This window comes from Muntiacus reevesi, chromosome 3 (genome assembly GCF_963930625.1).
Source record: "Muntiacus reevesi chromosome 3, mMunRee1.1, whole genome shotgun sequence".
In the NCBI taxonomy this organism is placed as follows: domain Eukaryota; kingdom Metazoa; phylum Chordata; class Mammalia; order Artiodactyla; family Cervidae; genus Muntiacus; species Muntiacus reevesi.
In genome coordinates, this window is record NC_089251.1 from 215,653,889 (window position 1) to 215,674,559 (window position 20,671).

The following is a 20,671-nucleotide window of genomic DNA, read 5'->3' on the forward strand; positions in this document are numbered from 1 at the left end:
TGAAAACCTAAGTGCAACAGCTACAGAGTTGCAGGATATATAAGCACAAAATACTCCCTTTGTCTTTTTCAGTGTTTTCCCCCCTCAGAACAAAACCAATTAAATAGACTTTCACTATTTCACCAGTAGCATGCTGAGATCTGGATTATTTTCCCAACATTGATTAGATGATCGCTGCATGGGTTATGATATGGATTTTTAAGTCCAAACACAGAACTGCCCCCTCAAAACACAAACTAGAGTCCCAGAACAATAACCAAGCAAAAGAGGTGGTCTACAATACTGACACTACAACATGAAGATTCAGGTCTAGGAGCAGAGAAACAAATTATTGTCAACATAATCACATGAATTTTAAACAATTTTTCCACAAAATAGACAGTTCAGTGATAAACTGTAGTTTAGAATCATAACCAATGATTACTCTTCTGAGAAATTAGTAGTTATGAGTGTATGTTTTTCCAGTATGCTGGATTAAAAATATACATGGCCAAACTGATTTAACACAAGGTTAAATCATTCAGTGACCCAAAGAAGAATATTCTGAAAAAAATTACTAGAACAAAGCATTTTAAAACTCAAGGTCAACAATGTTTCTTTTAGCTCACCCTTTTGTTATTACTATTTACACAATATTTTTCAGTCTTTTTGTCAAGAAACTACCTCTCTATCTCAAGTTCAATGGCAACTCACACAAAATGAGAAAAACTAACTCTGAATTTATGTTCTTTGATAAAAGCAGGCAGAATTAAATTGTTATCTAAATGTAATTTTCTGGTATTTCATTTTCTTTTTATTAAATGGGAAACAGAATCTCTAACATGAAGATGAGCAGAGTGAAGGCTGAAATTTTTCTCAGAAGATATTTGTAACCTATTTTGCAGACATTTTATTCAGAGAAAGCTATTCTTTCAACACACAAAATTATTGACAAAAGATCTTTGCTGTGTTCAAATTTCAGAATTATGTAACATAAATTTTCATATAAGATTTAGAAGTTTTCCCATAGGCAACAGATGAAGTTAGTTTGGAAAGAGCAAACAGTAAAATCAAAATGTCCCTATGTAAAGCAAGGTGTACGTTATTAATATGACTGCTATCTTCACCCCTCTAAATAAATATACAAAAATTAAATTTAATAAGAGACACACTTTCATTTAGAATAATTATGTTTTGATAACTTAAGTTTTTGTTTGCTAATTTCTCAAATGTTTTGTAACTTATCTATGTCTACTTTGTACATCAATCTGAAAAAATTCAAGTATGGATATACTTTTATTTGTGTAACAGTGCATTTATGCTGTAAAGTTGCTATTAGAAACTATAGAAAGCAGACAACAAATCCATCAGCCATCCTTTCAAAGACAACGGGGACCTATGGGAGAGGTTTTGGAGCCAGTTAGATCTGGATTCAAATTCTAAGGACAAGCTCTTTGACTTTGGACAAATTACTTAATCTCTGTAAACCTATTTCCTTGCTGCAAAATGACTTTAATGACACATAGTGCTCACTTGATGGAATGACTAAAAAAGCATGTGTTGTTACATCAAGCAGTTTCTTGAACATGGTAGACTTCTGATAAAGTATGAGTTTATAAGGGAATGGTTCCAGCTCTTGGAACAACAGTAGTAAGTCAAGAAAATTTCCACTGAAAATCAACGATAGTAATAAATAGTACATGCAAAACATCTAATACAACATCATTATCAAGAACATAAGTATTCTCCTCTCTTATCAATTTCATAAGGTCATAAATAACAACTTCAAAAGATGTTAATAACTTTTGCAGTAACACTCATAGAAAACTGAGTATTGGATAGGGAATTTGAGATTTTAATTAAAGAAATACATCTGATTATTACAGATTTTCAACCCCTGTCAGGCTTAAATTGAAGACTAACCTGAAATTAAAATTTTAGAACTTGGCAAAAATTCTAAAGTGATCCATCTACTTTAGTTCTGGAATTCCCCTTTGGTGCCATTTTCCCAAATACCCTTATTTCTATGGACGAGGCGACTGAGACCCAGAGAAGCAACACACACATCTTAGGGTGAAAAAGCTTTCTAGCAGTGGATCCCATCCCAGCCCACCCACATCCTTAGGTTCTCCAACATTTAAAGGGTACTAAGAGTTTTCCTTCTCCAGTTTGAGACTCAAATCCAAAGATTTGTGCTTCAATAAAGGTTTAGAACTTCTTATCAATCATCAAAACCTAAAATTTTCTAGGGAGGATTATGGTTTGGGAATGGTAAGAAATTAATCCCCAAAATATAGACCTATAAGAATTATGTTATTATTTAGAATCACTGTGATTAGAATATATTTAGAATCACTCTGTTTCTGTGTAAAAACAGATTTAAACTTAAAAACAGCATTTCAATCTGGAGAACACTGAAACTGCCATTTCTCACTGGACATATTTTATATATCAAGGGATAGTAGGAGGAGAGAGATTCACTCTTTTGCAGTATTTCTTCTAGGTAAATTGTCAGAATTTCTTTGACGTTAACCCTTATGTTAAATAAATGTACCTCTCATTAAGTCAGAGCTTTTTAAGAAGAATCTCTAAGTATGCTTCATTTGGTGTCTTTTATTTCTTTAAAAAATGTAGAAATATATGTGAAATTAATAAGTTTTCAAACTGTAAGTTATTTCCCCCTGGTTAAGTATATAAAAATACATCATTCACTTTATATTTGCAACTCAACCACCAATATTTCTGCTATTTCAACTTTACAGATCTGTCCTCCTTATTCTGCTAAATAACTACTGAATGCAACACTTTTTATCCCCATTCCCACAGCTATAATCACTTCAAATATTTTCTCCTAAAATATTTTAACAGCCTCTAAATTGGTTGCCCTTCCAGGGTCTTTCATTTTCCATGTGGTTGTCAAATCTAATAATGACATTCTATCAACTAAATGCCATCAATGGCTCCCTATGACCTAAAGGATAAATTCCAAATTACCTAGCATACAAGGCCTGTCACAATCTGGCAGCAATTTGCCCTTGTTCATCTAGTGTCATTACTTTCTTCTTATATGACTTCCAGTTTACAAATTATGCAAACCCCATGCTGCTTCAAGACTCTATTATATCTTTGCACATGCTGTTCCCTCTGTGTGATTAATCCTCCCTACATTTCCCCATATGGAGAGCTTGTCCTCCCCATCTTTCAGACTTTTCAAAGATCCCATCACACACCAAACACTCCAGCCTGAATTTTGGCAATATTGTACATATAGCTCTAATCCCAATCTGATATATGTTATTATCTGCATATCAGTCTCCCCACCCCCAACAACTAAACAGGTTCTTTGAAGACAGGGACTTATTCATCTTTGTAACTCCAGGGTCTGACATAATACATGGCATGGAAAGAGACAATTGTAAATGTTTGTTGAATGAATGAATGAGCACATCTAACAACAACAACAACAAATCAGAGCAATTTAAAAAATGAACAATGAAAATTTGATTTAAAGTAAATTGTCTTTACTTTAGTAGTAGTATGTATGTATGCATACTATTCTACAGTATTGTTATATCATTTTATTATGTAATTATTGAAATAAACACCAATAGAATAATCCACACAGGAATTAGGGAAAGATTCATGTGACTAAGACTGCACTTAAATGTTCCCAGGATAGCAAATTCTCACTTAAAAAAAAATGACTTAATGTTTGGACTTGTTAAGAAGGTGGGTTGGGTTAGAAGAGGTGGTAGAGAAAAATGCATGCAGATTTTCAAGCAAATTGCAAGTCACATGTCTCCTGGAGGTAATCTGATCTACCACTTAGGGCACAGAATGCAGAACTTTCAGAAATTCTCAGGCTGGACAAATAATAATAAAATGATGCTTTATTTATGGAAGTGTGGATGGTTTAAACCAGGACATGTTTTGGAGAAAAACCTTCTAAACCGTAAAGTGATATTCATGGTTTAGTTTTTCTCCATTATTAAACTTTGACTTATGAAAAAATAATAATTATGAAATTTTTATACACCCTTTTTATGCTCAGATTACTTTGATATAACTGACATGTCCCATTCTTTGATGAACTATGGCTATAGTTTTAATAAAAAAAAATAAATGAGAGCAATAATATTAGTCTGGTTAAGAGAGAAGAGAGGTCAGTGACCAACATAACAGAAAAGTTATTCTGGTTATAAAAGTCTCATTTTCCAACTCTAAATATACAAATAGAAAGCCACAGTACTTCTGATGTCTTTAGGGGACAAATTCAAGGAGTAGAAAAATCCTATTCCTCTTTACAAACACTGTAAATGATTAACTTTTTTTCATTGGCTGTGGAGTTGGCATAATTCAGGCTGTCTACAATTAGTAACTTGTTAGTAACTGCCATGTAATTATTGGCTTGCATTCAGATATTGGCAGATGCCTAATAAGACACTTAATGAATTTTTCATTAGTCTTTCTGAGAATGCCTTCAGGAGGAAATATTTCTGAAGACAGCAACTACTTTTACTTTCCTTTTCTCCCCATCTTGAGCCTCAAGGGATTTTCAAAAGTCGAATTTTTAAATGTTAATATAATCACATCTGAATATCTTTCAGTCAAATATTTTACTCTTTAGTAAATTTAGTTTTACTTCTTCTTACTATGTATGTCCATCTACCAAAGCCATCACAAGACTATGATTGAAAGACACTTCATTTACACACATTTGTTTTGAGTTTTCAAAGCATTAGTTATTCACATATCTGACATAATTTAAAAATAACGGGGCAGGGATGGAATCAACAGTTTCTAATAGATAATTTTAACTACAGATTTTGTTATTCAAACAAAAGTCTCAAATAAAAATAGGCAAGTATTTGATGCTAGAATATATTTTAAACGCTCACCTATCTAACCAAAACGTGTTTAAATTTTATTGTACATTGAAATTTTAGCACAAACAACTTAGTCCTTTATATACATGCTAAAAATGGTTACGTGGGGAAATCACTGATTGCTACAATAAAATTTTCAATTATATCATCTACAAATGTTGCGGAACATTTCATTATTGATTCTTCAGAGGAGATATAACTGCCGAATGCTAAGTGTAATTTTGATTTGTCAACATTACTTTTGCTGTAATTAAAACCCTAAAGTGATCTTTAAATAACTCTTCATTCCAATTGCATCCTGATGAGTTTCTTTATCTCTGTAATTGGAACGCCAACACCTCAAAAAGTGACTCATCCAACTCCACTTGTCATACTTCAGTGTCTCACACTTGAAAAAGCACCTCTAAGCCCTTTCTGTCAGAATGATTAGTTAGAGGACATGTTTGCTTAAACAACAACTGAGAAATAACTTGGGCAGAATTCAAGCGATGTGATTTCAGTGATGTAAATCTCCTTTACTATTTATTTTTTAAATTTGTTTTTTATAAGATATAATTGATTCACAATATTATATTAGGTTCAGGTATATAACAGAGTGACTAAATATTTTATAGATTATGCTTTTAAAGTTGTTATAAAATATTGGTTATATTTCCTATGCTATCAACTATATTTTGTAGATATTTTATTTTATACATAGGAGTTTGTACTTCTTAATTCCCTAATTCCACTCGCTTCTTCCTACTTGGAATTTTTTCTTTTTTAAAACTTGGTTGCTTCATCCTTCTCCACACTGGCATAAATTTGCAGAGCCTCATCTCACAGTATTAAATTATAAAAAAATCCTCTCTTCCTTAGCATCTCATCTCTTTTATTCTTCCAGATGTTTTGATCTAAGTTTACTGAGAAGAAAGCAGTCTCTTAAGAGAAGCCATTAAAATGTATAGGCTTTGCTTGGAACCTCCCTCGGAAAATTAGCTTCCCTGGTGGTTCAGCTGGTAAAGAATCCACCTGTAATGCGGGAGACCTGGGTTTGATCCCTGGGTTGGGAAGATCCCCTGGAGGAGGGCATAGCAACCCACTCCAGTGTTCTTGCTTGGAGAATCCCCATGGACAAGAGGAGTCTGGGGGCTGCAGTCCATGGGGTTGCACTTATACTTTATAAGATATCTGAAGATGAAAACATCTAATAACAAAGGTGACATTAGGTCACTAGATATTAAAGAGATTAATCTTCATTGTGGGGAAAATTTAATCTATAAAGAGCCATCTGCATCTAAAATATTTTGAGTTGTTCATTTGAATTGTTTGTGGTTTCTGTTGAATTTGTGTCATCCTCATCTGATACTGTTCTTTTGTTATCATGTCCTTCTCCTCTGCTCTTAATTCCTTTATCCTCAGCTATTTTTTCCCCTAAAACCTTTTGCCCATCCCTAATTCTCCCTCACATCAAATTGCTTCCTTCATTTGTTTTATGCTTAGAGTCGTATAATCTACTCAGAGTTATAAAAAGTGGAAAAATAAAGTATATGTAGAATTTCATATTTGTTCATATTCCAATAATTTCCTAAATGATACTCTAATTTGAAAGCTATTTTTCATATTACTTTTTGTTGATGTTGTTAAGTAACAATAAATTTAATCATGTATGTAATTTGATTCATAAGGTAAACAATACTGTTTCACTGTCTTTAAAGAGTTTATTTTCACTTAGTATTTAAAAAAATTAAAAAAAACACATCCAGATTGTACTAACAACCTTATTTTTACAAACAACTATTCTTCTGCTTCAATTCCATTGGGATATATGTATATATTAACATAAAAGTATCATCTACTTGCTATAAAAACTATTTAGAAAAATGCAATTAGAGAAAACATTGACAATGTTAATGATTTTTATGTATGATTATAGAAGTTCTGAATAAACAGATCTAGTTCTTATTTACCAACATTGTCACAAAGGAATATAATAATGTAATATTAAATTAAGAAATGTATTTGGTGAAAGTATATAAAAAACTATATATATATATTTTTATAAATGAGTATTTTATGAAATGGTAAAACACTGAGTCATTTGTGCTACTGGACTAACCTTTGTGTCTGTGAGATCCATCCATGTTGCTAAACTCGATATGATTTTCATCAGCCCAGTAGAGTCTATGGTTGACATAATCTATTGTTAGTGCCATAGGTCTAGAAATCTTGGTTTCTATGACAACACTCTGATTGGTTCCATCCATTCCAACACGGCCAATGTGAGGATACTCACAGCAGTCAATCCAATACAAATACCTAGAAAAGAAAATCAGCAGGCATATTATTTACAATCACTCAGGGAACAAAACACCATACAGTATTTCTCTTATTTACTCAGCTATTCCCAAATTAATTCTTGTATCTCTCTAAATTGTAGTTTGTAAAAGCATACTCTAGTGCAAACTTCTGTTATGTTTTTTTTTAAACATATAGCATACTTTGAAATATCCAGATAATTTTAAACATGTTTCCTTTAGTAAACAACTTATGTATATAACATTTTAGGAACTGTTAACAAATTACAGATGCCCAAAATGAAAGATGCAAACTTTCAAAATGCATCTATAATGTTAAAGGAATAAAACAACCTAGATGCATTTTTTCTTTTACCTATGAAAAATTCAAAATGAATTATGGAGGAGTATGCTGTATTTTCTTAGATGTTCATTGTCCAGTGTGGTAGCCACTAGCTAATTGTGATTCTTTAAATTTAAATTAATTAAAATCATATAAAATTAAGTGAATTACATAAGTGAAAAATAATTTCCTCCATTAAATGCTGTCAACAAAGTATTACAAATTTTTGGAGATGAATATAAAGTATTTGAGGTCATTAGGTAAATTATGGGGTTTCTCTGATGATTCAGTGGTAAAGAATCCACCTGTCAGGAGACAAGGGTTTGATCACTTGGTTGGGAAAGTCTCCTGGTGAAGGAAATGGTAAATCACTCCAGTATTCTTGGTTGGGAAATTCCATGAAGACTGAGAAGCACTGTGGGCTATAGTCCATGAGGTCAAAAAAGAGTTGCACATGACTTAGCAACTAAACAACAACAACATAGTAAATTATGAATTTCAAATCATCTGACCTCTGTGTAATAGCAAGTCTAAATTTTTGTTTGTATTTTGAACTTTTTATATGGCTAATATTATCACCATCTTGAACCAAGATACCAGAAAGAGGAAGAACATATTTTATGGAGTCCAACAGCTCTTACATTACCCTCAATAAGTTCAGTAGGAGCTTGAGGCTTGAAATTCTCTCCCTGATATTCAAATATTTCATTATGAGACACAAACAGACTTCTACAAATGACTTTCCACTTTGGAAATGTGTGAACTGAGCTCTACTTGGAGTATTTATAGTTCTATAATTTTCACTTCTGTGCTTTCATCATATCATCTGACTTGCTCCTGTCTCTTCAATTATATAGATATTTTCATTCAGACATAACTTATATTGTCTCCTCTGTTCTCCACAAATTCTTCTCTGATTTGTGTCAGTTCAAATTTTTCAGAGTATGTTATAAAATTATATATTTGAAAAATGGCTTTGTTAAGCAAAGTAAGCATCCTCTTCTTAATCATAGGACTTCTCAAAGCTGTTAAAATTGTACACATATAATGATTGTCTAAGATAGAGCTATGATATCTTTTTTTATCACATAGTTTTGGGTAATACCATTTATTTTCCTAGAGCAGGTTGCAGGAAACACACATTACGAAACTCTGCTTTAGCTCTTTCTGGTCTACAGAATTTCTTTATTGCATGTATAATTGAACAACACATATATCATGCACATAGGAACCCACAAAGCAGTAATGACATGGGTTCTTGTGGTTCGGAATCAGAGAATCTAACTCAGTAAATCAGCTGGTGGGGCATCTCTGACAAATCCCCAAGCCATTCTTAAGTGGACTGAAAAACATGTCGTGAAACAGTGATTCACTGAGGTCATAATATATCAAACATTACTTATCACTGAGAACACAGAGGTCAACATAATCTTTGCCATCAAAGATCTCTCAATGAATACAATAGAGGTGAATGTTAAATCAAAAATTTTAAGACTATTATGATAAAAGTTTTTTTGTTTTTTTTTTTTTTACCATGGAGGTGCCAATGAAGGAACAACAACTTTACCTAAATGGAAAATGAAATGAAAAATCTTATTCTCAATAGTAGCTCTTTGAGCATAAATCTTCTCTTCAAAACGATCTAACAAATTTCTTGATAGCAATTATCTTTCTTCTCTTTCAGAATTTAGAATAAAGTATAATTTAAAGATTTTAATGCTGCAACAGGTCTTGAAAATCACATAGCTTTAGGCCTTCATTTCATGATAAACTGAAACTGTAAAATTTTATGGGCTTTGTCCTAGTCTGTTACAATAGTGAAAGCTGGAATAAGGGCTCAGGTCTCAAGATTTACAGACTTTTTTAAAAAAGCATTTTTATATTTAAGATAAAATTCATATTCCATGAATAATGTTTTGTCATTTTTTTTTCTAATCAACATTATGTAGAATCTTAAAAGCAAAACCAAAAAATAAAAAGCCTAGAAACAGATTAATGAGTTCAAATATCAGGTCTACCCATGTGAACTGGGTACTTTAGTTAACTACCCCAAGTCTGGATTTATTTATATGTTTAAAATGGATAATAATAACAATTTCTCCCCACAGAGAAAAATATCACAATCTTTGAAGCATTTTTTGTTTTTCAGCTCTAATTATTTACAATAAATTTTATACTTGGATAATATTTAAGGTTGCATTTTAGATGTAAAATGACCAGAAGGTCTAGTACAGACTTATTGAGAAGCTTAAATGTATAGCAATGAGGCTTAAGTATGGAAAAGGTAACAAAATTAAGCCATCAGAAGTTGACCACCCATAAAGAGAGAGGCACAGATTTAAATACTTTGCTTGTGAAAGCTCATTTGTGCTCATTGTGTCTGACTCTTTGCTACTGCATGGACTATTGCCTGCCAGGCTCTGCTGTCCATGGGATTCTCCAGGCATGAAAACTGGAGTGGGTTGCTATTTTCTCCTCCAGGGGATCTTCTCTACCCTGGGGTTGAACCCGGGTCTCTGGAATCTCCTGTATTGGCAAGCAGATTCTTTACCACTGAACCACCTGGGAAGTTCAATTTAAAAATAAGTTATGCTTGTAATTACTATGCAGTTTCTTTAATTTCCCAAATAACTCATATATTAACTTACTATCTATATACTATCTACTATAATAACATACTATCTATATTAACTTAAATATTGTAAATAGGCAAATTGTAAAAACAGGAAAAATTTTTGTTTTCTATGCCTTGTTTGGATGCCTCTTGGAAAAGTTGCTCATGGCTCAAGGTAATTTTGTTACTATAAACTCTAATGAGATGCAATAGAGAAAAGAGCTGACCAAAGCTTGGAAACTGAATTAAATCCCTAGTTTAATATCATGTTACCTAAATGATCCTGAGAAAATCACTTAGCCATATTGGCTGAATCTTCTTTGTGAGTGTGTGTGTTCATCGCTCAGCTGTGTCCAACTCTTTGTGACCCCATGGGTTGTAGCCCACAAGATTCCTCTGTCCATGGAATTCTCCAGGCAAGAATACTGGAGTGAGTAACCATTTCCTTCTCTAGGGGAAATTACCAACCCAGGAACCAAACTCAGGTCTCTCACATTGTGGACAGATACTTTACTCTCTGAGCCACCAGGGAAACCTGTTCTTATTTGTACTAAAAATATAAGAAGAAGAACAATCAGGTCTTTTTCAGAGACTCTGAGAAAGCAGTATAAGCATCTAAAGTGATATAACACAGACAGATTTTTTCTAATTTGCAAAATACTGTAGAAGTGGCAGTGATCATCATTATCATTATTATTATTATTTGGAACCCCAACTCCCAATTGGTCATTTCACTTTGTTATATCCGCCGCTTTTCCTACATTCCTCCTATTCTGAGGAAGTCATTTTTCTGTTTACCTGCCTTGCCCAAGCCACAAGTCTTGTAAGGTCTACTTCATTGTTGTTGTTGCATTGTATTACATTTTGATTTATTCCTAGCTCCTTTTTACTCTGTAAAATGGTATCAAAGTTCTACAATTATATATAGTTAATTTGCTCCCTTTGTATGAGTTTTTTTTTTTTTTTTTCCCAATTCTTTGGATATGCCATGCTATCCTATAGGTCTTTACTTTTCCATAAACTTTTTGCCTGAATTACCTTCAGCTCTGAAGTGGACCACATAACCTGACTAATTCATACTTCACCAGTCATGTCCAGGAATATCTCACTGATTCCAGTTGAGGCAGACACATGCTCTGTTTTCTCCACTTTAGAGGTACTGCGTTACATGATAATTATTTGCTCATCTACCTACTAACTGAACCAGTACTTTGAAACAGGGGTTGTATCTTTTATTTTTATACTATACCTAGAAGAGTGCCAGATATACACTAGATGTTAGAGAAATATGAGTTGAATAAATGAATAAGTAGATGAATTTATTTTGCTATCCAGTCATAACATACTTTCAATTTAATGTCTATAACAATGAATTTTTGTTATGCTGAAGTGATATTTTAAAGATAAAAGTATGCTCATTCTAATCTCCAAAAAAGGCAATGCCAAAGGATGTTAAAACTACCACACAACTGCACTCATTTCACATTCTAGAAAGGTAATGCTCAAAATTCTCCAGGCCAGATTTCAACAGTAAGCAAATTGAAACTTCTATATGTTCAAGCCCAGATTTAGAAAAGGCAGAGGAAGCAGAAGAACCAGAGATCAAATTGCCAAAATTCACTGAATCATAGAAAAAGCAAGAAAATTACAGAAAAAACCATCTACTTCTGCTTTATTGACTATGCCAAAACCTTTGACTGTGTGGATCTCAATAAACTGTGGGAAATTCTTAAAGAGATGGGAATACCAGACCACCTTACCTCCCTCCTGAGAAACCTGTATGCAGGTCAAGAAGCAACAGTTAGAACCAGGCATGGAACAACGGACTGGTTGCAAACTGGGAAAGGATTACGTCAGGCTGTATATTGTAACCATGCTTATATACAGTATACATCATGAGAAATACTGGGCTGGACGAAGTACAGCTGGAATCAAGATTGTGGGAAGAAATAACAATAACTTCAGATATGAAGATGACACCACCCTTATGGAAGAAAGTGAAGAGGAACTAAAGAGGCTTTTGATGAAAGTGAAAGAGAAGAGTGAAAAAGCTGGCTTAAAACAGCATTCAAAAAATAAGATCATGACATTTGGTCCCATCATTTCATGGCAAATAGACGGGGAAACAATGGAAACAGTGACAGACTTTATTTTGTTGGGCTCTAAAAGCACTGCAGATTGTTATTTCAGCCATGAAATTTTTAAGACACTTGCTCCTTGGAAGAAAAGCTATGACAAACCTAACAACATATTAAAAAGACATTACTTTGCCAGCAAAACTCTGTCTAGTCAAAGCTACGGTTTTTCCAGTGGTCATGCATGGATATGAGAGTTGGACCAAAAAGAAGGCTGAGCACTGAGGAACTGATGCTTTTGAACTGTGGTGTCTGAGAAGACTCTTGAGAGTCCCTTGGACTGCAAGGAAAACCAGCCAGTCCATCCTAAAGGAGATCAGTCCTGAATATTCACTGGAAGGACTGATGCTGAAGCCAAAGCTCCAATACTTTGGCCACTTGATTCAAAGATATGACTCAATTGAAAAGACTCTGATGCTGTGAAAGATTGAAGGCACGAGGAGAAGGGGATGACAGAGGATGAACGGTTGGATGGCATCACTGACTCAATGGACATGAGTTTTAATAAGCTCTGGGAGATGGTGAAGGACAGGGAAGCCTGACATGCTGCAGTTCATGGAGTTGCAGAGTTGGACATGACTGAGTGACTGAACAATAACTATGCTCAGCACAGTTTTATATTTTCTATTCTACCTAAAATGCATCTATATCTCTTCTGTTTATAAATACTAAATATAAATGATATTAATCACCCAAAATTTATGATTAAATTAATACACTGATTCCCAATAAATAACAGAATAACGGGGATAATTGGATTTCAGCGGAATTTTATGTAATAACCAGGAAGATGATCTGTCTATTTATATTTTCTTTTTCATTCTTACTAACCAACATATCCAAAATGAGACCATTGGCATCCTACCATTATAAGAAAGTATCCCCAAGCTCCTTTTTAAATGTTTATAGATGCTTTATCACATTAGACATTCCAATGATCTTTATCTTCCCTAAACAATCCTTGCCTTATTCTTCACTAAATATTGGGACAGAGATTACACTTCTAAAGAAAACAGGGGTTAGTAGTAGTATTGGTATATTCAGAACATATGCAAATCACAATAGAAAAGTTCAATTCCTCCTTTATTGAATACTCGGAATTTAAGCTGTCATTTTTGGAGCAAGATTGTGTAATAATTTAGATAGCCATGGCATTTCCATCCTGAAGCTCATCTCATATAAACTAAAATCCAAGTTACCTTATTGTCTCACTCTGGGGAACCAGGAAAACAGTATGAACAAAAAGGTATCATTAAATTTTATCTGTTAGAATCTGTTTATCTGCTATTATATGCCTTTAATTGTTTCATAAAAATACCTGATGTTTATGTTTCTTGGGTTATAATCTGGCATTTCATATCATAATTCAAATATTATTTAAAATGGAATCAAAGGAGTCTTTCATAATATCTGTAATAATTTAATATTTTACCATCTTAATTGACACTTTTTGGCAGGTTGATGATAAGTTCAGATTGCATCAGTTAATGGGTTAATAACACTAACCTGGGAGAAATAAACCTTAACACTAGATTCAGCTGTGTTCACTAGGGTAGGATACAGTTTGCTTTATAAACAGGAAATTTCCAAATACTGTTATTAACAAATAATGCTTCTTATATTTGGAAAATAAGCATCTTGAAAATTATGAGATGAGAGCTACGGCAGACATACTGATTTGAAGAAAAGGACAATGGACAAGCTAAAATATCTTGTGATAAAATACCAAATGACTCAAATATGCATATTCTTTTGAGTGAACGATGATGATAGCCAAATAGTACCTGACCATTATTTCCTGTAATATCTATAGAAACAGACTCCATTGTGACTCTGCTCATTTAAAATATAATTGATATTCTTTTGTTACTATGGTAAAGAAAATATTTTAAAAGGTAACAAAATATATACATAATTATATAGTGAAAAGTCAAAACTTGCACCATTACCTTGGAAACGGTTTGTAGTATTTACAGTACAAATCTTCCCAATTACATATTGCTTTTACCCAAATTAATATTTAAAATTAAGCTCCAGGCATATTATGATATGATCACTTTGTCAATTATAAACAAGAGACAGTACAACAGACACATTATATTAGCAAGAAGCAAAATTTAATTATTGCATATGGTTAAGCAGTGATTTGGTGAACTATTTAATGAGAAATTAATTAAGACAGCAGAAAATTTAGAGCACTAGAGTTAGTATAATGCTTGTTTATTGCAAATATGTGATATTTTTAAAAAGCAAATTTTCTCTAAATTTGTTATTTAAAAACATGTTCAATAGGTTGAACTTCTACAGAGATCATTTTGGAGTATGTAATCACTCAAATTATAGTGTTAAAAAAAGAGAATGATATGCCTTCTCTACCTACCAAAATAACATAATTGAAAGTAAATGATAATAGTCATAAACTACAGAACTTTAGCAAGCAACTTTGACACTTAAATGTGTGTTCAACCCTCATCTAAATTCTCCAGCCAGCTGTCCTTGATCCGTATAATGACTTGTTCTTAATTCTCACAGAAAAATGAAAATAAAATCCAACACTAATATGAATCTTCCCTGATATTCTCCCTATGCTTTTCCCTCTGAATTCATGGATAATGCACCATTATTTATTATTCATAGATACTACTTATGTCTCCTGATATAAAGTTGTTCAGGAATTACAATACCTCCATTCTTGACTACTACAAATACTGCAAAACAATATCCAAGAGTTTATCTTTGCTTCTCTTTCCTCCAAGATTTAAAGGCATTAAAATTGGATAAATCTGTGTTTTATTCATTTCCTACACTTATTGGTTTGTTAGAAGAGTTGTGTTTAAAACCTTAAAAAAATACTTTCTGTAAAATTCCATCATATAAATTTTCTCTTTCTCTGTGATAGTCACATTTGTATTCTTGATTTCTCAGTTAAAACTTCTACACATTTACACTTTTTATTGGTTCCCATGTTAAAATCTACAGCCCAGGATTTACCATACTGAACATAACCCACAGTTTTAAGCTTTAAGATTTTCAATGTTTGTTACAAACCCAGCACGAGGATCTAAAGACAGGTCCCTGGGAAACTTCAGCCTTTTGCTAACAAGTATAGTAGGGTATAAGCCATTGAGTTTGGATACTTCAATGATCCTTTTTTCTGTGTCCGACCAATAGAGGTTTTTTCCAATCCAATCAACAGCAAGTGCATTGGGGACAGCTGTGTTATGCACTACCTAACAAAATAAGAATTTTAAAAGTTAACATTTTAATTGCCTAGAATAAGAACTAAGCAATTACTTCTTGACTTTTTAGAGATTATAATTGTATTTAAACATTGAAATGGAATTTAGATAAGCACAACATATAGAACAATCACCTAATAAAATTACTTACTTGTTTGTGAGATTACTCAATATGTAATCAGGCCCCAAGAAATTCAGGCCCCAAGGTTTAAAGAAAGAAACACCAAAATAATAAGTTGTTGGATGGCTACACAGTTGTTTATTACATTTTCATTACAGTTTACTTACTCTCTCAAATATAGAGCAAAAATTCTATTACAGGTTAGGCACACACATACTAGCACAAAAAAAAATTGACATTATCTATTAATAAAAGATTCTGGGGGAGATACCAATTAATTCAACACTCCCCCAACTGTTCTTGACCTACTTAAACTACCTACCTCAAAGAAAAAATATAAACAAAAATATACATTAAATATTTAACCTAACCAAAGGGACGTAAAAATGTATTCATTTAACAGTTGTGTTCAATTGCAACCTATGTCAAATATAATAAGGATATAGGTTTTGTATGCACAAATATGCTGTATATAAAAAACCAATAGCATTTATTCTGAATTATGCAAACTACTGATTATTTTGGTATTATATATATATGTGTGTATATATATAATTTCAAGATTTTATTAATATTTTCAAAATTGCTTCCACCATAGCTTTCTATACAATATTATAAATGGCTTCAAAATTTTTTAAGTAATTGAAGGGTTCAATCTCCTTGAATTTGAACTTCTTTTAATACATTTTACTACATATATACAGTGCAAATTATTTTATTTTAAAACTTAAATTAACATAGAAATGGTGTCAAGTAGAGTAGTTCACATCTAGAATGTGATATGTGTTTAATTTTGATGCTGTCTACTCAAACCATTCATCATTTTACACAAATGTATTCAATTATTTCCTTCTATAACAAAAAAATAGTGCTATAATTTCAGTCTACATTCTAATAATTATTTTTTTCAATTACAAATACTCTAACTCAATATTTTCTTTTAGTAAATCAACACAATTAAATCTCAGGCACTAATCATTCAAGCTCAAAGTATTCATCACATTTTATAGAGTTGTGAATATAAGTTTTCAGATTTTATTTACTCAATTTGATTTTTATCTTATAGCAATCATGTTATAATGAAACATGGATAAGAATCTCCAATTTCATATTTAAAGTATACATTAACTTACACTGTACAAATGTGAAATTCAAACCAACCTAATACATTCTGCGAGTCATGCCATTACCATCAAATAACATTTTCTATTCAATTTAACCATGCCAATACAATATTGAATTATCTCATCATTGTAATATCCAGGTACCTTAATATCACTTCCATTTAAACACATTCTATTTATGCGACTGCCATTGGGTCGACTGGAATCAATCCAATAGATAAATTCTTCTCTGTAATCAAAGTCTATACCAATAACATTGTTTAATCCCTAAAAATAAAAAAGAATATATCTGAATAATAGTTAACAGAAATCTTCTTAAAATGTTTTAGGAATTCATAAGAATCAATATTTCCCTTTGAATCTAAATAGTTACAGGTTTACAATAAAATACATGTGTGACCAATTCTTCTTAAAAGCATCATATGTTTACATTTTCTCTATATCATACACATAAGATGTTGCATAGTTTATTTGAGCATATTTCCAAATAGGAAAATATTGGAGTGTTTAAAGAAAACAGTTTAAGTAAATAGTCAATAATATGGGAAAATTTTTCTTTTGGAGAAATAAAGGAAAAAATTTTCATTTTTGGTTAATGTTAATTTGATGCTATTATGAGCATATATCTAAATTGAAAAGGCAGACGATCCCCAATAATTTAAGATGAGCTTTTGCTAGCTATCTGATGAAAGTCAGAAAAGAAGATTTAAAAAGTTTACTTTCCCCAAAAGCCTTTGGTTCAACAACATACTAACATTCTCTGTTTTTCTCATGTTTCAAGCAGCCTGTTAGGCAATACAGTGCCACATTCAAATGTAAAAGTTAAAACTTTAGTGAATATTTAACCAAAGAGGAACTTGGTTAACATCTTTTTATTCCACATGGTAGAAATGTGAGGAAATCCTTCCTTTTAGACGCACAGTTAGACATTTTTTAGCAGGTAACAAAATTGAGCGTGAATTCAGCTGGATTTTTGGATAACCCAGCTCCTTTGGCTGTTTCACTGATTTGATTTGAGAATTATTCACTAGGATCTGAGAATCTTCTTAGCTGTCGAGCTGTTCAAATGATTGCCCAGGGGTTGGTTTATTTATTTATTTTTCCCATTTATTTTTATTAGTTGGAGGATAATTGCTTTACAATATTGTAGTGGTTTTTGCCATACATTGACATGAATCAGCCATGGATTTTTTACATGTGTTCCCCATCCTGATCCCCCCTCCCACCTCCCTCCCCATCCCATCCCTCTGGGTCATCCCAGTCACCAGCCCTGAGCACTTGTCTCATGCATCCAGCCTGGGCTGGTGATCCGTTTCATCCTTGATAGTATACTTGTTTCAATGCTATTCTCTCAGAACATCCCACCCTCGCCTTCTCTCACAGAGTCCAAAAGTCTGTTCTATACATCTGTGTCTCTTTTTCTGTTTTGCATATAGGGTTATCGTTACCATCTTTTTAAATTCCATATATATGTGTTAGTATACTGTAATGTTCTTTATCTTTCTGGCTTACTTCACTCTGTATAATGGGCTCCAGTTTCATCCATCTCATTAGAACTGATTCAAATGAGTTCTTTTTAATGGCTGAGTAATATTCCATGGTGTATATGTACCACAGCTTCCTTATCCATTCATCTGCTGATGGGCATCTAGGTTGCTTCCATGTCCTGGCTATTATAAACAGTGCTGCGATGAACATTGGGGTACACGTGTCTCTTTGAGATCTGGTTTCCTTGGTGTGTATGCCCAGGAGTGGGATTGCTGGGTCATATGGCAGTTCTTTTTCCAGTTTTTTAAGGAATCTCCACACGGTTTTCCATAGCGGCTGTACTAGTTTGCATTCCCACCAACAGTGTAAGAGGGTTCCCTTTCCTCCACACCCTCTCCAGCATTTATTGCTTGTAGACTTTTGGATAGCAGCCATGCTGACTGGCGTGTAATGGTACCTAATAGTGGTTTTGATTTGCATTTCTCTGATAATGAGTGATGTGGAGCATCTTTTACTGTGTCTGTTAGCCATCTGTATGTCTTCTTTGGAGAAATGTCTGTTTAGTTCTTTGGCCCATTTTTTGATTGGGTCATTTATTTTTCTGGAATTGAGAAACTAGAACACTTTCTAACACCATACACAAAAATAAACTCAAAATGGATTAAAGATCTAAATGTAAGACCAGAAACTATAAAACTCCTAGAGGAGAACATAGGCAAAACACTCTCTGACATAAATCACAGCAAGATCCTCTATGACCCACCTCCCAGAATATTGGAAATAAAAGCAAAAATAAACAAATGGGATCTAACTAAACTTAAAAGCTTTTGCTCAACAAAGGAAACTATTAGCAAGGTGAAAAGAAAGCCTTCAGAATGGGAGAAAATAATAGCAAATGAAGAAACAGACAAAGGATTAATCTCAAAAATATACAAGCAACTCCAGGGGTTGGTTTAATTCTGACCTACGGTTAAGGCTCAATGATTTACCATCCCAATGGGCTAACAAAACTTGAATCAAGATTTCAATCATGTTAACTTACTTTGAGCGTTGAATATTATTTTATTAATATATAAACTCTTATATATTAAAAATTAATTGACATTACAGACACTTGGCAAAGCCCTAGAGATATTTGCCATATCTTTATATCTGATGTAAGATTTTTACATCAATATTTACTCTGAAATTGTCATTAAAGTCACAAATTAGTTTAAGGGTCGCTTATAAGTACTTACAGTCCTATAAGTAAGGATTAGCATCCCCAAGACAATTGTTTTTTGTTGTTGTTGTTTTGTTTTGTTTTCTTGTGGTTTGGATCGATTTGGTTTGGTAAAGGATGTGTGCTCAGTTGCTCAGTCTGTCCAACTCTTTTCGACCCCATGGACTGTAGCCCATCAGGCTCTGTTCACAGGATTATTCTGGCAAGAGTACTGGAGTTGGATGCCATTTCCTCCTTCAGGGGATCTGCCTGACCAGCTATTGAACCTGCACCTCCTGCAACTCTTGAATTGGCAGTTAGATTCCCACTTTAACCACTTGGGAATTCCTTGGGGAAGGGTGGTTAATTCCTAAATCTGAGTTCAGTTTCCACATTGATTCTCAAAATTCAGAATTTTATAATAACACTGCATCAGAGATACACACTTTTTAAAATAAAACTCTGGCCAAGGATAAATTTTTGCTATTCAGATTTTATTTCTTTCCAGTGGCCTCCAAGACTAAAAATGGCCTATGTATGGAACTCAGAGCAGGTTTTGGCAAAAAGTGATTTTTTTCTTCTCGTAGCCAGGCTAAATTCTTGGAGTGATGGTGTTGAAAATCATAGGCTCAAATCTTATGCTTTTATTTGTCTTAAAAGAAGCAATCTTTTTCTTCAGTTCCAGATTATAAAGTTAACCCAAAAATAGCCTAACCCTGCTATGCCCAAATGCATAAATACAAATACTTATTTCAGATGACATCGCTAATCAAGAATGATTATAAACGCTAAAAAAATGCAACTAACATTCAGTCTCAGATTCAAAAGATTCATTAAATATTCATTTGCACACTAAAATTTGGAAGACTCCCTAACTAAATACAAATAAGCATTCAACCTAAGAAGTTATCTATGCAAAATCAATCAAGATTCTAAAACATAAATTGAATATATTCCAAGTTCTGTAGAGCACTTAATAAATTCAATAGTAGTCTATGATCTTCTTTCTGTTTAAAAGCATTTTTCATTGAAAGAATAAGTTATGGGTTAGGGTTTTGTGATGGCCTGGCAATACAGATAGATAAATTAGAACTCTTCAAGAAGGATATGGACAGAAACTTCTCTCTCACTTTAGCCAAGAGTTACCCACAATCTCCATTCTTGGCAGAATAACCCTATTCCATTCTTTACAATAATCAATTTAGATAATGAAAATCCAGTTCCAAATTTAACAAGTCAACTATAATAAATTAAATCCGTGGATG

At 32.9% G+C, this 20,671-nt stretch overlaps 1 protein-coding gene across 1 annotated transcript in view; it reads right to left on the bottom strand.

Annotated features, from left to right (window-relative positions):
- LRP1B (LDL receptor related protein 1B) overlaps window positions 1-20,671 on the bottom strand; it is a 1,678,044-nt gene that overhangs the window by 254,791 nt on the left and 1,402,582 nt on the right. The window contains exons 58-60 of the mRNA XM_065928990.1: window positions 16,862-16,984; window positions 15,282-15,463; window positions 6,964-7,163 (exon numbers count right to left, since the gene is read on the bottom strand). Of these exons, the coding sequence (XP_065785062.1) occupies window positions 6,964-7,163; window positions 15,282-15,463; window positions 16,862-16,984 (505 nt within the window). The remainder of the gene's footprint in view (window positions 1-6,963; window positions 7,164-15,281; window positions 15,464-16,861; window positions 16,985-20,671) is intronic.